Raw genomic sequence first — 16,104 nt, 5'->3', positions numbered from 1 at the left:
ACTGACATAATGCTCTTGTGGAGTAAATAGTTAAAAGATTGAGCGGGCTACAAAAAGAAGCAAAAGGAAGAATGCTGGTGATCAGGGAATTCATATGGGAAACTCAGGTTTTGGTCCCGATTTCAAGGCAGTTTCTGCATTTTAGCCACTGACTATTGACTGTTAAAAAATTATAAACAGATTTTGTAGCATGGAATATTTCATTCTCAAAACAGATGCCTTAATCATTAGGCACTACCAAAAGTCACGTCCCTTCTTGCTACCACTGTTCAGTGAATCATAAATTATTTTCTGTATATTTTATTTCACAATTGTAGCTTCAGCATAAGAAATGGAGAATACTCCACCAGTACAGAACAGTCCTGTGATTACATTTTTAAAAACAGACTTCAGCAGCTAATTAATCTAATAATCACTAAAGAAAATATTTATATTACTTCTTTCTCAGTCATTTTAATGCCATGTAGTACTTAAATTAGTAGAATCCAATTACACTTCCAAATTACTTTTTGCAGAGAAGCTGCCAATTAAAAACTATCAGAGCTATAATCTATTTTGATAAAATTTCAGTTAATACATACATAACTTCATCACTTTTAAAAAAGAACAAGCACAGGAAAAGGTATAGGACAATTTAAAACATGGTTTACTACTACCATAAGTGGTAGTATCAGAATCAGTGACATTATCAGAATGAATCTAATATGGGTGGGAGCACAAAATAAGAAGTGAAGAGAGGAGAGTTTTCCTGCGTGCATGCTTCTGATCATACTGGGACTTCACAGTCAACATCTCAGAGTGTATCTGTGTCAGATTTTCTTTTAATGTCATTCATACAGTAATATAATCTGAAACATCATTGCCAGTTACAATATATCTGGAGAACAAACTAACAGTATCTTCTTCACACTTTCCAACTGAGACATTTAGAATGTTTTATGAAAAAATGATAGGTTTAGGTTGACAGCACCTTTGAAACTGATAAAAATATGATATTAACTTTACAGACAAATACAGAATGACAAATAGGTATTTGTTACTCCACCAAGATAGCAATAAATATTTTGTGATTAAGAAATCCAAAGTATTCCGTTTTCTAGTACTGAACTTAAGACACTTTCTTCCCAAAATTTCAGTACGTCCTCTGGCAATCAATAGCTGCTAAGCAAGGAAAAGGCTGAAAGTGATAGATGGACTTGAACATGACTAGCAGGAAAAAAGAACAAACCCAGAAGGACCAGGCCTTTATCAAGAAACTACGTGATTTACAAAAAGACGGAAAAATAGCCTGTGCCATTACTGTCATATGCAATCATTATGGATGAGCTCACTGATAGGTGGAATTTGACCAGATTAGCAGTAGAATTGCTGCTCCTTTGGCAGCAATAAGTTTTGAAACAGTTAACAATGGGACAATAGAACAATGGAACAGCAGAACAGTGGAAGGACAGAACAATGCACTAAGCCCTATGTGGTGTAAAGGTGCCTAAAGAAGGTTCCTTTCCTTATTCTACGTACAAAGATAGAATAGAATCAACCAAAATCCTACATCAGACCAAGAAACTTTCATACAATCACCCTCTTTGTTACACAGAGCAATTAAAAGTTAAACTACAATAACTTCTGCTTTGTTCTACACCCAAGTCATAGTTTTGAAGAGCAAGATAAATACTAACACAAACAATCTATAAATATTTTCAAAAGAACAATAAAGACATTTCTGATAAGAAACAAGAAAATATGACTGTGGGATGCAGTCTGTACAAAAAATGATCTCAGGGTGAGATTTACTAGAATCTTAGCCATATTTATACCCTCAGATTCAAGCACAAGGAAATCACTTATGAAAACCTTTGTTAGTTTATGTCTACACCATAGCATGTAGTACTGTTCAAAAATACCCATGCTAATGCTGAATGAACTAGCATTGGTATTAAGCATAGCACAGACTTACTCCACTTGAGGTGGTGTGTCTCCACCATGTACAATTGTGCCAGACAGAGCACTGAGCTGACACAATAATAATGGCTTCAGCATCCACTGTAACTCACTAAGTGTTAGCTCGGATTTTGTCCATTTGGCACCACATTGTGCTAGAAAGAGGTACATTTTATTACTGTCACAGTAGGTAACAAATTCAAATATCTTAAAGCTTTGAAAATGACAATGGGTAGCCATATGAAAGGATCTTATACTGAGATATAAAGCTTTATATTACTTCACTTCTTCAGTGGTTCTGCTACTATCAGATGGATTGTTAGTGATTTATATGAAATCATTTAGTGATGCTGGTCCAGTATTCAAATGCACTTATGAAGCATGTAGATGTATTTTGACTATATCGAAAAGGTTAAAAGCATCAGAACAAACTGTTAATTTGACAGGAGGCACTCCAGAAAGCAGACAAAAGAGTAAATAAACTGCACTGATGAAATAAGCATGGAGAAACTTGCACAACCCCACACATTTTGTAAAACTTTTGGTATCCAGGGCTATTAAGTTGGTTCATTTTCTTGTTAATAATTTAACTAAATAAAATAGGAAAAAAAAAGTATTCATTTTCTAAAAAATTGTCCTATGCATCTTGATTATTACTGTAAATGCAATACACCTGCAACCTTACCTCAATTTACCTTAAATACCATTACAAGTTTGTATATGCTGTTATACAGGTATTAAATAGAGATGTGAATTCAACACTAGTAACCTTAGGACAAAAATAAAAGCATCAGAGTATTTTAAATATAGAAACAGTCTTACCTCTTTGCTTTCTTCCAGGTCTGACTCGCTGCTGAACTCCTCTGTATTTAAGTTTTCAAAATCTGATTCCCCGACAGCAATTGGCACTGTCACAGTGAGACTTGGGTTGTTTATGAATGACATGTAATCACTTTCATCAACAACATATTTTTCCACGCTGCTGCCTATGCCACTGGTAGTTCCATTCCCTTCTTTAAGATAGGCAAGGTTTTTACCTATTTCTACTATTGTGTGGTTGGAAATACAGCTGTCTTTTTTGTTGTTTAGGTCTTCAAGAGGTTTGATTTCATCTAAAACTTTCTGCTTTCTAACAAAGGCTTTTTGGATGAATTCACGCACTTTTCTCTTTACATAATCTATGCCTTTCTGAATCCTTGCCACAGCAATCTGTAGATTGTTCATTTCATTATCGTCGTCTGTAGCAGCAAGGTTGTCTGAACTAAATGAGCTCAGCAGCAAGGCCAAAAAGAGGTTGAGTACCTAAAAGACAGTAAGGAGAAAATATACCGGATGTCTTTTTTTTAAGTCATAAAAGTAATTCTGTTATGGGTTGTTCAATATGACATACTTTATATTTCACAGCTAGCACTTTATTTTAACCCACCTTCCTGCTATTCTTTCCAGCTCATAATCCCTGTCCCCCCATATTTTATTATAACTTGTCAAAAAAATTTTTAGCTTTGGGATTTGTCCTGGAAACAGTGTTGATAATACAGAGGTGTTTTTGTTATTGCTCAGAAGTGCTCACACAGAGTCAAGGCCTTTTCTGCTCCTCATACCACCCCACCAGCAAGTAGGTTGAGGGTGCACAAAAAGTTGTGAGGAGACACAGCTGACCCCAGCTGTCCAAAGGATATCCCATACCATATGACGTCATGCTCAGCATGTAAAGCTGGGGGAAGAAGAAGGAAGGGGGAGATGTTCAGAGTGATAGCGCTTGTCTTCCCAAGTAACTGTCACATGTGATGAAGCCCTGCTTTCCTAGAAATGGCTGAACACCTGCCTGCCAGTGGGAAGTGGTGAATGAATTCCTTGTTTTGCTTTGGTTGTGCATGTGGCTTTTGCTTTACCTCTTAAACCGTCTATCTCAAGCCATGAATTTTCTCACTTTTACCCTTTGATTTTTTTCCCCATTCCACTGTGGTGGGAGTGAGCAAGCAGCTGGGTAGTGCTTAGATTGTTTAACTTGACTAATATAGGTAAAAATCTGAGCTGTTCCTTGACTTTCTCCTCCACACTGGAAGTAGCGCAGGTCTGCTCCTCAAAATGGAGAATGATGTATGGAGGCAGGATAGAACATGATGTAGTAATTTATGCAAGCTACATCCGCTGTAGTGTTCATGGGCAACGGGAATGGAGGCAGACTCCAGTCTTCTACAGTTCAACAGACCATAGCTTCAGTGTCTCTAATTCAGAATATAATAAACTTCTATATTTGTCAAGAATATATCAGTCTATTTTTGTTTTGAAACTAATTTCAGACTTTCTTTCATAACATTTTACAAACATAAAAGAGAAATTTGGACTACATGTGATTATGACAAATTATGTGCAGAACTGATTAAAAATCATATTTAAATTATATTTGTCAATTCTTCCTGTTCAAAGTTGCAGAATATTTTAGAAGGTATACCACAGGAGTCTCTCATTAGTCTGGTTAAACTTGGTATTTATGCCTGTGGATCAGCATATTTACAAAATTCATAGATGATACCAAAAAGTGAAGGGATGTTAGCACTCAACAAGAACTACAATTAGGCATAACCATGGTAAATTGGTGAAATGATTCAAAATCAATATGGCATTTAATTCTGAAGCACTAGTGTGGAAATGTTGGTTATAAAAAATGAAAAGTACATATACAGAAGGTGTGAAAACTGACAAGGTGGAAGCACTGCAGAAAAGGGCATATAGGCTGCATCAGAAAAGCAATACTGGTACAGAAATTTCGTGTGTCATTTGGGGATGTACCAGAAGGAATGTTGAGTGTAAGACATGGAAGTATTCCACATTATTTGGTACTTGTGTCTCTATCCAAAATGCTGCTTGGGAGGAATTCAGAGGCTAGTAGCAAAATGGATAAGTAGTTTAGAAATCATCACCTATGAGAAAGAATTGAACAGCTAGGCTTATATTGTTTCAGAAAAAGACTGAAAGTGGAAACAGTAAACCTTTAAGTATTATAAATGATGTCATGAAGACCAACTGTTTTCCATCACTATTGAGACCAGTCAGTTCAATTGGCTGTAAAAGGTGATTTAAGTTAGATGTTTTTTTAAAAGGCATTTTTAACTATAAGCATAATTCAGCACTCATCTTACTAAAGGAGTTATAAACTTACTGAAGATTTAAAAGAAAACATAGACAAACAGTTTTCATAAATGATCAAGGTATATTTGAACCTGGTTTAGAGAAAGGGAAAATGAATTACATCATCTCCTGAAGTCTTTCTCCAGTCTTCATCTCCGATTTCTAAATCATGAAAAATAGGAAATATGTTCTAGTAGTTTGAAAAAATCCCCACTGATTACATACCACTAGGTTTCCAATCACCATGACCATCATGAAGACCGTAAGGCACATAGTTTGGCCTGCAACCTCCATGCAGTCCCACATCGTTTCTATCCATTCTCCACACAGCACTCGAAACACAATCAAGAAAGAATGGAAAAAGTCATGCATGTGCCAGCGTGGAAGTTCGCAGTCGCTAGAGATCTTGCAGACACATTCCTTGTAGCTTTTCCCAAACAGCTGCATTCCAACCACAGCGAAAATGAACACAATGATGGCCAGCACCAGGGTCAGATTCCCCAGAGCCCCCACTGAGTTGCCAATAATCTTAATCAGCATATTTAGAGTTGGCCAAGATTTTGCCAATTTGAAAACTCGAAGCTGCAAAACAGAAGAACAGTATACAGTTATTCATGTTATTAATTGTAATGAAATTATTGTTACACATTTCACATACCAGTTACCATGTTTCTAAATCATGTCTTATGTAGCCTTTAGAAAGTTCAGTTACAAAATTTATGTTTCCAGTTCTTTGTACAATACTAGACATCAGCAGTCTTAAGTCCTGATTCAAGTCATAAAAAAAAAAAAATACTATGTCTATGCTCATTTCAATTACATTGCAATCATTGCAAGGTCTCCAATTCAGACTTTGCCTCTTTTGGTGACTTCAGATATCTATAAACAAGTTGTACTTGTTGGACAAGTTGGACAAACCAGTGTTTTTCCTTTAATTAACTCTAAGAAATATTACTAAAAATAAATGAGCACACATGAAATGTGATCAGTTTAACAGGATTGTAAGTGTATAGACACTTCCACATCTCTCATTTTAACTGGCAGAGAGATGGAAGAAATGGTTTTCCTAGAAAGAGAAACAAGCAGAGTTGTTAATGACAGGTATACAAGTTACTCACAAGTATCGTTAACAATATCTTTTCTGTCATTTAAAATAAGCATAATGTCTCTTACAAAGTTTGACATACAACATTGAGAAAAACTGACACAGGAAAGTGCTAAAGTACAACATGAAACAGACGAAATAATTTGGAAAGATACAGCAAGTGTTCAGACACTTGAAAGAAGAGAGTACTAAAAGGAATCTAAATTTAAATATTATTTCATGGGATGAGACATAAATAAAATATATAGATGTGAAGTTAAAAACAGAAGTCTATTATTACTGAAGGAGAAGTCAATCCAGACAGATATTAGATTTTAGGCAAAAAACAATATAATGCTATACAGAGAACCAGCAAAGGGATTAATTTAAACCTCCTCTTTTTTTAAAGGGAGTTTATTTAACTTTAAATAAACATTAAATATTTTTTTCTTTATTTATGGCAAAAGTTCAGCTTGATGACTAGGAACTCTAGCTTCACGTCTCTTACTGTGTAGGTCTTTTCAGAAGAGAATTTGAACATCAGCTTGCATGCTAGCCTAGTCTTCAGCAAGACCAAGGTTTTTCAAGTTCCTATTCATGACAGAGCTATCTAATAACAGACAGAGATACTGTAGTGACTTTCAAACAGAAAACCTGTTAGACAGCAGATAGACCCTTGCAGAGGATGGTAAGAAGGCGTGATGGTAAGAAGGGTGATGAAAAATCCCTATCCAAAGAAAAATCTTAACACTACTCTCTTCTAAAACTAACCTTGTAAGCAAGCTAGTAATGGAAGTCTATCAGCTAAAGCTGTCAGTAAACTTTTTTAACTAATCCATTATTTACTAAGTGATTTACTAATCTTCAGTCATAGGTAGTGAGGGCCTGTAGCTCTTGCATTTTTTATTCCCTCACCTAGGGAGAAAAATACTCTAAGAGATACTACTGTTAAAAAAAGTTAATCCTTAAAGCACAGCCACTGCAAGAACAGAATTGATGTTGACAATGTCTTGAAGAAGAAACAGATGTTACTAAGTTAATATGTAAAACAAACTTGACATAATACATGCCATCTAGTGGGTACGCAATTTAGTATTTTCTAAGTTCTTATGAAAAGATCATCTGTTTTAGCCGAATATATAATGTACAAATGAAAAATGCACCACATACATGCACAAATACAAAAATATAACATAGAAACATAGTTTATTTAGCATATTTACCAATCGGAATGATCGAAGGACAGATAATCCCTCTACATTTGCAAGGCCAAGCTCCATTAAACTAAGACTCACAATAAAACCATCAAAAATATTCCAGCCCTCTTGGAAATAATAATAAGGATCCATGGCAATTATCTTGAGAAACATTTCTGCTGTGAAAATTCCAGTAAACACCTGCAAGGAAAATACACTTTCTTACTCAAGTTTAATGAGAAAATATTCAAAAAATAAAACTAACAGTATCAACTTTGGTAAATTATATCTTCAGCATGCAATTAATGATAAATCTGAATAGCTTCTCTATATTGCCATACATTGGGGTTAGGAATTATCTGCCATGCTTACTGGGTCTTCCCCCTCTACAATTCCCTGAACACCCAGGACCTCAGAAGGTGTGGGAATGGAACTGAAAGTTCTTATGATCCATCCAAGAAAAAAATTTAGATAAATTCATTTAACCAGCTTCAATGATGGAAGCTGAAGGTTCTAAAAACCAAAATGCATATTGACTCAATGAATCTTACTATCTTTTTCTCCATAAAGCGAGTGGTGAAATCCACAAATGTCAACAAAGAAGGATTCAGTACAGCTTAAATTTAAATTTAACTATCTAATGATCGAATCTAAACTATCTAAACTAGCTATCTAATCTAACTTTAACTATTTAAATTTAACTATTATTTAAATTTAAATTCAACTATCCCAAGCCTATAAATATCTAGTCAACATTTTCTTTTAAATATATGCACAAGGTCACAGAAGAATTATTTAAGAAAAATGCATTTCACATACATGGCACATCATGAAAGACTTACAAGGTTTCCTACTGAAAGCACACCACTAAACTGTTCTGTCATTGGATAGTGCTCCATGGCCATGAACAGCGTGTTTAGTACAATGCAGATAGTAATGGCCAGATCAACAAACGGGTCCATCACAATTAAATTTACAATATGTTTGACTTTCAGCCAGGGAGTACAGCAGTCCCAAATCAAGCAAGTGTTAGCAAATTTATACCAGCATGGTGGGCATTTCTGTCTGGATTCTTCCAGTTCTAGAAAGAAAAATGAAAATAATATTTTAAACATATTTCTCTGTTCCAGTATCACCTGGGTATTTCCTTGAGGCCTAAATGCTGTTTTCCATAGTACTGTTGATAAACTGTGTTGATAATGTAGACCTTTTGAAACCAAGGCCACTGTCAGTCAAAAGAAATTACCATTAAAAATAATCTGTCCCACTATGTTTTAAATGCAATGTGTGCTCACAGCCCAGAAAGCCAACTGTGTCCTGGGCTGCATCAAGAGAAGTGTGACCAGCAGGTCCAGGGAGGGGATTCTCCTCCTCTATTACACTCTTGTGAGACCCCACCTGAGCACTGTGTCCAGCTCTGGGGGCCCCAACATAAGAAGGACATGGACCTGCTTGAGCAGGTCCAGAGGAGGCCACAAAGATGATCAGGGGGCTGGAGCACCTCCCCTGTGAGGACAGGCTGAGAGAGTTGGGGGTGTTCAGCCTGGAGAAGAGAAGGCTCCAGGGAGACCTTATAGTGGCCTTCCAGTACTTAAAGGGGGCTACAGGAAAGATGGGGAGGGACTCTTCATCAGGGAGTATAGTCATAGGACAAGGGGTAACAGTTTTAAACTGAAAGAGGGTAGATTTAGATTAGATATAGGGAAGAAATTCTTTACTGTGAAGATGGAGAGACACTGGAACAGGTTGCCCAGAGAAGCTGTGGCTGCCCCCTCCCTGACAGTGTTCAAGACCAGGTTGGACGGGGCTTTGAGCAACCTGGTCTAGTGGAAGGTGTCCCTGCCCATGGCAGGGGGGTTGGAACTAGATGATCTTGAAGGTCCCTTCCAACCCAAACCATTCTATGATTCTATACATAGAATGAATAAAATATTTAAAAGTTTCCTCATGAAAGATAAACATTTAGAACAAACCTGAAATCAGACAACTATTTAGACAGTGTTACAGTCCACATGTGCAAAACTGCTCATTATTACCTTCCTATCTGCTATTTTGGGCATAGTCATTTAAGTCTCAAAGTAATGTTTTGCCCTTTCTTACAAATAGTTGCTTAATTCTATGATTCAGATTCATTGCATTTATCCTTACAGAAAGAATAAGGTGATCCTTTGTGAAACAGCATGTCAGTTGAATTGGTAGAAGGGGATTTTTCTACTGCTAGAAGCATAGCCATTTCAGTAACCTACAAAGAGCTTTTACCCCAAAACATAACTTCTCTAGAGAAACACTGCATTGATCAATTTCTTTCTGCTTGCGTTTAACTTGGAAGTTTGCTGCTTCAACCTCAAACCTATTAGTATGTTGAAAGCTTGACAGCTTTTCCAATATATCAGTCCATCTTTTAAAAAAAATACTACCTCTATATACAAAACTGATCTTGCCTGTACCCTTTAGGCTGAAATAGCTGCCTTAGAACATCACTACTACTTAATGTAACATATATTTAATAGCACTTTATGGCATTGTCATACAAAAATTCTGTGTAACATACCTTCCATTGTGTTTGTAAGCATGCTGGCTATACTCATTGCTCTTTGCCTTGCACTAGGATCTGTTAGGTAGTCCATAGGAACATGATAAGAACTAGACCGTCTCTTTCTTAAGTCAGTTTCTGTAGTAGTGCCCTGAAAATAAAACACTGATAAAATAGCCTATTGATTGTTCATTTAATAAGAATAACACTGTAAATTATTATAGAAGTATAAAGATTTAAAACACTCTGCTGTCCTGCACCATGCTCCATTTATGTCATGGTTTTGCAATAGACTAATGTATGCCTAACTGTATATAGCAAATAGTTGAATACATCAGTAGGATTGCTCTTGTGTTTTAAGTATTTTGCTGGAACAGGGCTGAGACATTAAAACAGATTTTAGACTATAAACAGTTTTTGGACTATAAAAAGTTCCACAATGCTTGCAATGAGCTCTGCCATAAATATCTTTCTAATTAGGCAGTGAAGTCTTTTTCTAAACATGAAAATGCACAGCCCACACAGCTAGCAGTAAAAGTACAAAGAGTAAGTGTATTTTCTTAAGATAACTCTTAATTTAGAATAAATTATCAATTTTCTAGCACACGCGTTCAAACAAAATTAAAGAAAAAATATTTAATAATGTTGACATCTCCAAAAAAACTGACTAGAAAAATTAACTGTGTTACAGGAACACTATCACAAGCCATGTAAGTTGCACTATCAGTGTTACACCAAATGTTTCATATATAGTCAGCAGGAAGTTAAATACTCATTTAATATATTCCATTAAGTAAATATAATTTTTTTTTCATTTTGATATCCTGCCTGATATACAAAGACAGAACCTTCCAGTTAAGTCTTCAGTTAGCATAATGAGTCAACGGGTGTAAGAGTACACATACTAAATTTATTCAATGGTTTACTATGCTATTCTGTTAATTTCCAGTAAATTAGCATATATTTTCACAATATTTAGTTAATGAGAGGTAAACAATTTCAGTTTCTGCTTTAGCTTATAATATATGAATATAGGAATATATGAAAGGAGCATTCACAGCTTGGCCAGAAAGGGAATCATTCCCAAGTGACTAAAGTTTGTAGAAACAGTAGCTGATCACAGAGGGAGAGGACATCATGCCTGAGCTATTGCAGACTTCCTTACATTGCTAGCAGTGGCTGCTTTATCAATCATCACCTCTGGAAGAAGCTGTCCAGTAGGTGACATCAGAGCTGGCGGCCCACCGACTAAAGAAACTACTCCATTGCAATCCACAGTGCTGTGCATCTTCCCATTTGCTGGAAGTGGAGGTACTGTCCTGGATGACCTACTGGCCTGACTAATGTTACTGTTGCGCCGTTCACCATGTCTATGAGGAACAAAGAGAGAATCTCTTCTGCTCTCATTGTCTTCAAAAGTGCTGTGCTCATCATCAGCAAAGTCATTTTCTGATCCTACATCCTTTGCTCGACCTCTGAAGCTGAAAAGACTTGTTCTGCTATTGCGCCTTGGGGAAAACAGGGAGCCGCGAATGCTCAGCAAAGACTGTAGGCAAATAAAAACAATGATTATCATATGAAAATCCTTTTAAATATAATGTTTTCATACAGAGGAAAAAAACCACAGTGTTAATATGTCTTAAAGGATAAGGTCATCTACAAAGAAATGAACTGCTACAGCCCACCCCTAATACACTCCCTTTTGGATAGTAAACAAAGAGCACATAAGCGACAGACAAAGACTAGTTATCTTACTACTTTGGATATATTAAAACAATTGGTTTAATTAAAAGAAACTGCTTGACAGAATTGTTTCCTCTGCCATTCTGCCTGTTTTATTACCAACTGTTCACAAACTGAGTAAGCACATTAGACACTATTTACCCCAGGTTTGCATTAGTCTGACAGGCTGAGTAAATAAAATTTTAGGCAAATTTCTGTGACTCAGTCTGCACACAGAGGTAGTTCCCAAATACTGCGTAGTTTAAAAAACATGCATAGTTTTTCAGATACTAGTCAAGTAAGCCACAATAAGGTTTTTATTTCTTTTTTAAAGTCTTAGCTATCCTGAATATGCAAAGATATGCCTGTAATTTTGTATGAACAATCTCACTAATCTTCAGCAGTTTACTCATGTGAGTAAATGTTCTGCTATGGGAAGATCTTTTCAGGATCAGAATCAAAATATGCTCTAATCTTGAAAATAAATATACATGTTTTAACTGTAATTCATATCAGTGATTCTCTTGATTATCATTAGCACCTGATTTCACACAAGATCTCTATGAACAGCAGAGATGATACATAACAAAGCAGTGTCTTTGTTTCTTTTCTGCAACTTATCTTTATGGACCAGAGCCCCATTGTTCTAGGTACTGCAAAATGCAGAAAAGGCACTCTGCTAAGAACTTATCATCTAAGTGAAAAACAACAGATGGATACAAAAAGAGAGGGAATACAAGGAGGCAAAATTGATGGGTATGATAAATAGTGGTCTTAGCTCACCTGAAGTCACTTCCCTGCCAAGCTTTCTGTAGGCAGCATGGTAAAAGAGAGTTTTAAAGAGGGAATTGAGGAAAGCAATGAAGTGTTCTGTGGAAACTCATGGGAGCTTCTTCCAAGCATGAGGGGCAGCATACCAGAAAGAGCTCAAAGAAACTAGTTTGAAAATTTAACAGGACGTTATGGATGCTGGCACGGGTCAGTCAAAGATGGGACTTGAGTTGTTTACTGTGAGTAGACAAGGTGGGTTGAGAGGAACTTTAGGCACAGTATGTTTTATGTTATTAAAAAAATATCTTTAGATAGATACGTTTACTAGCAGATCAGGTAAAAGCAATGAGATAGGTTAGTGCTCTTTGTAACAATATTCTTGATGAATACAGCAGTAACTGGGACATGGAAAGAGGTCCAAGTTAAAAATGATTCAGAGTTGTGGGTCCAGAGTAGAATTTAAAAAACAAACAAACAAACAAACAAAAAAAAAGAGTGAGAAGGGAACTAACAAAAGGCCTTGTGAAAATCCCTTATAAACTGTCAAAGGGGTAAAAGGATCTTCTAAAGCACAACTAAACCAGGAGAATTGAGAGGAGACAAAATCATGAATGTTAGGAAGAATAAGTTTTCAAGAAGAACATAATGGTCAGTTACATTGAAGGCAAGTGAAATGGCAAGGAAAATGTCAAAGATGAGATATAAACCTGAGTTTTGTCTGGGAACAGGTTACTGAAAACTGGTGAGTGGAATTTCTGTTAAGTGGCTAGAACCCAGAGTGAAAAGGAACTAGGGCTGGAAAACCAGAGGGGAGGGGATTGCTAGACTGTCATAGTAAACAGCGGTAAATGAACCTGAAGATGAAAAAGTAAGAGAATCAAGTTGTATGAGGAATGCTTCATTTCTTACAAGATGGATGAACTGAACTGCAGTTGAATAAGGCTGCAGTTTGAATGAAGACACAAGCAAGAATATGCACCTAAGGGATCAAGATGGGTCTTCAACATGAAGTTGAAGTCAATGGATATAGGTGTGAAAATTTGTATAAGGAACAGAATGCATCATGAACTAACTAAATTCAGCAATGAAGTTTTACAGAGATTAGACAGTTAACAACATAAAACAGACCAAGGAGGGGAAAAAAAAGAGGAGTGAGTATTATTAAAAAAGGAAGTATGTTAAGAAGTGGAAAGAGGAGTTAACTGGGCAGAAATAGGAAGCTAGAAACATTATATTCCCACCACAGTCTGATCTAAGGAGGACAGTCCTTAATAAGAAAATATTGGATGAAGAGGTCTGAGCTTCTTTGAGAATGGGAGCTGGAGAATGTGATACATGAAAGAGAATATGAATGCTCATGATCTATTTAGGGATGAAACAGGCTTTCCAGAGACAGTAACAGAAGAGTATTAAAAAGGAAGGGATGAGTTTAGAAGTAGTGACTTAAAAGAGGGAGAAAGTCATAAAGACCAGGGAGAATCGAGAAGGTGGGGATAAAAGGAAGAAGCATATTGAGGCACACACAGGGGCAGAAAAAGGACAGAATGGATGTGAGATATGGACTTGAAGTGCTGAGGCAAGAGTTGGAGGTGGGCAAATGAAGAGGAGGTCTGAAAACTGTGGAAGAGATAACATAACAAAACTATCAAATGAAATAAATGTCTGGATGGGAGATGCAGATGGCACTCTGAGTCACTGGTGTTTCAATGTAAGAGAACACATGCAAGGACACATTGCCACCCATATTTCCACCTTCTTTAAGATAACACAATTAATGGTCTCACATAAATTAATTTGTCAAATTTCACATGAACATTTATGCAATTTCTACTAGGTATTTTGCATCCCAAATTTTAGTACTTTTCTCATTCAAAACATGAAATTCCTTTGTGTGTGCACCAAATTTTGAAGCCACTGATCACGCTGAATACATCCATCTTGATGGGGAGGTAGGTCTGTTTTCATTAAGAAACTTGAAATACAACTAACTTTAATTAAGACACATTATTTTGATTTTTCACACATAAATTCAGAATAAACCCAAAATCTCACAAAGTTTTACAGTTTCATCTTTGGCTGCAAGTATTAACTTGGTCATACTTTGATTTAAGATATTAAAGAATCTGTGGTATCTTTTGCAAGAATTGACCGAACTCCTTTACAGGGTTTTGTTTATATGATGAGTAGACAACAAAGGTGTTTAAGATGTAATAATACTATGGTACCTGGTGTGGGGAAGAGAATCTCTTTTCATATGTCAGTCTATTCCCCTCAATGGAAAATCGGAAACCTTTCCTTTTGATGCTGTCCTCTGATTCAGATTTGTGAAATTCTTCCCCATCCTTCTCCTCGCCTTCTGATTGTTCTTTTTGCTTTTTTTTCTTTCTTCTATTCCTCCTCTCTTTAGCACTCTTTGAGCTTAGTTTTGATGCTTCAGAAGAACTTTCGGAGAATCCACCTATTCCACCTACTCCACTATAATCTCTTGAGTCAGCTGCTGCAGCTGCTGCTGCTGCCTATATGTACAAGCACATATGCAATTTACAACATTTATACAAACACGCACCAATCACTATTTTAAATTTATTGCCATTCTTAAAAAAATAATGATTTTGAAATAAAAGCAATGATCCCACTTCACTGAGCCCAGCACATCATAAGAAGTATAATTTGCAAAATACCACAGGAACCATAATTCACCACTGCTCCATAAACCAGAAGTTAGAGAAGCCCAAGGGAAAATTGTGCTGTCAGAGAACCAAGTTAATGAGCATCTGGTTTAGACTGGAGCAATATGTTGCAATGAATTTTTCACCTGAAATACTATGTAAAAGGAAGGAATCAAGGCTCAAACAACAGGAAAAATTCCTATTAACAGGAAGCATCACTTTCTTACAGCATTTTGCTGGATTTTGAATACTCTCTAGTCTATTAAAGATCTGGTGTAACATTGTTTATCTCAGTTTTGCAAATCATAATCAGAGCTTTAAGTTAAACTGCAGGCTATTAGAGACGTGTTGCTCTTTGAAATTTCAAACATTTGTGGAACATTTAATTAACATTTATTTACAAGTTGTGGTAAAAAAAACAGGTAACAACTAACCAAACACAAAAACCCATCCTATTGCTGACTTTAGTTGTGTGCTTACATGGAAGACATAGTTCAACATACTGCTCTATGTGGCCACATGTGAAGCAGGTGGTATCAATTATCTTATTAAAGATTTCAGAGTCTTCAAAAAATGAAAGGGAATTTCAAAGCAGTATGTAATCAAGAAGTCTGTACCACAGAAGCCTTTTCTCTAGTTTCTCCACTTCCAGTTTTCTTTAAAACTGGAACACTATGGCTTTCTGCTGTGAGAGCTGGGGAAGTAGAAAAAGCCAAATGCTGCTGAAGCAAAATATTTCTCCCACAGCACCTACAATAGTTTTGCTTCTGTTACTTAAATAAGCAGAATTCCTGGGAGTTTTCTTCCCACATCTCCATTTCACAGAATCACAGAATGGTTGAGGTTGGAAAGGAACCTCTGGAGGTCGTCATGTCCAACTCCCCAGCCCAGAAAGGGTCACCTAAAGTAGGTTGCCCAGCACCATATCCACATGGCTTTTGATTATCTCCAAGGATGGTTATTCACAAGCACTCTGAGCAACTTGTTCAAGTGCTCAGGGAAAAAGTTAATTTCCATCTCCAATTTGAAAATCCAGTATTTTAGCTTATTGAACATAAA

The 16,104-nt window shown here is 36.3% G+C and overlaps 1 protein-coding gene across 5 annotated transcripts in view; it reads right to left on the bottom strand.

Moving 5' to 3' along the window:
- LOC141925228 (sodium channel protein type 2 subunit alpha) overlaps positions 1-16,104 on the bottom strand; it is a 79,479-nt gene that overhangs the window by 25,717 nt on the left and 37,658 nt on the right. For 3 of the 5 annotated variants that reach the window (XM_074828995.1, XM_074828993.1, XM_074828994.1), the window contains exons 11-17: positions 14,602-14,892; positions 11,049-11,429; positions 9,902-10,034; positions 8,193-8,431; positions 7,378-7,551; positions 5,296-5,652; positions 2,761-3,240 (exon numbers count right to left, since the gene is read on the bottom strand). In XM_074828995.1, coding sequence (XP_074685096.1) covers positions 2,761-3,240; positions 5,296-5,652; positions 7,378-7,551; positions 8,193-8,431; positions 9,902-10,034; positions 11,049-11,429; positions 14,602-14,892 — 2,055 coding nt within the window. The remainder of the gene's footprint in view (positions 1-2,760; positions 3,241-5,295; positions 5,653-7,377; positions 7,552-8,192; positions 8,432-9,901; positions 10,035-11,048; positions 11,430-14,601; positions 14,893-16,104) is intronic. The other 2 variants (XM_074828997.1, XM_074828996.1) reach the window with 1 other exon arrangement.

This window comes from Strix aluco, chromosome 6 (assembly GCF_031877795.1).
Source record: "Strix aluco isolate bStrAlu1 chromosome 6, bStrAlu1.hap1, whole genome shotgun sequence".
In the NCBI taxonomy this organism is placed as follows: domain Eukaryota; kingdom Metazoa; phylum Chordata; class Aves; order Strigiformes; family Strigidae; genus Strix; species Strix aluco.
The sequence above is the reverse complement of the archived record's forward strand: the minus strand, read 5'-3'. Positions and strand labels throughout refer to the sequence as shown.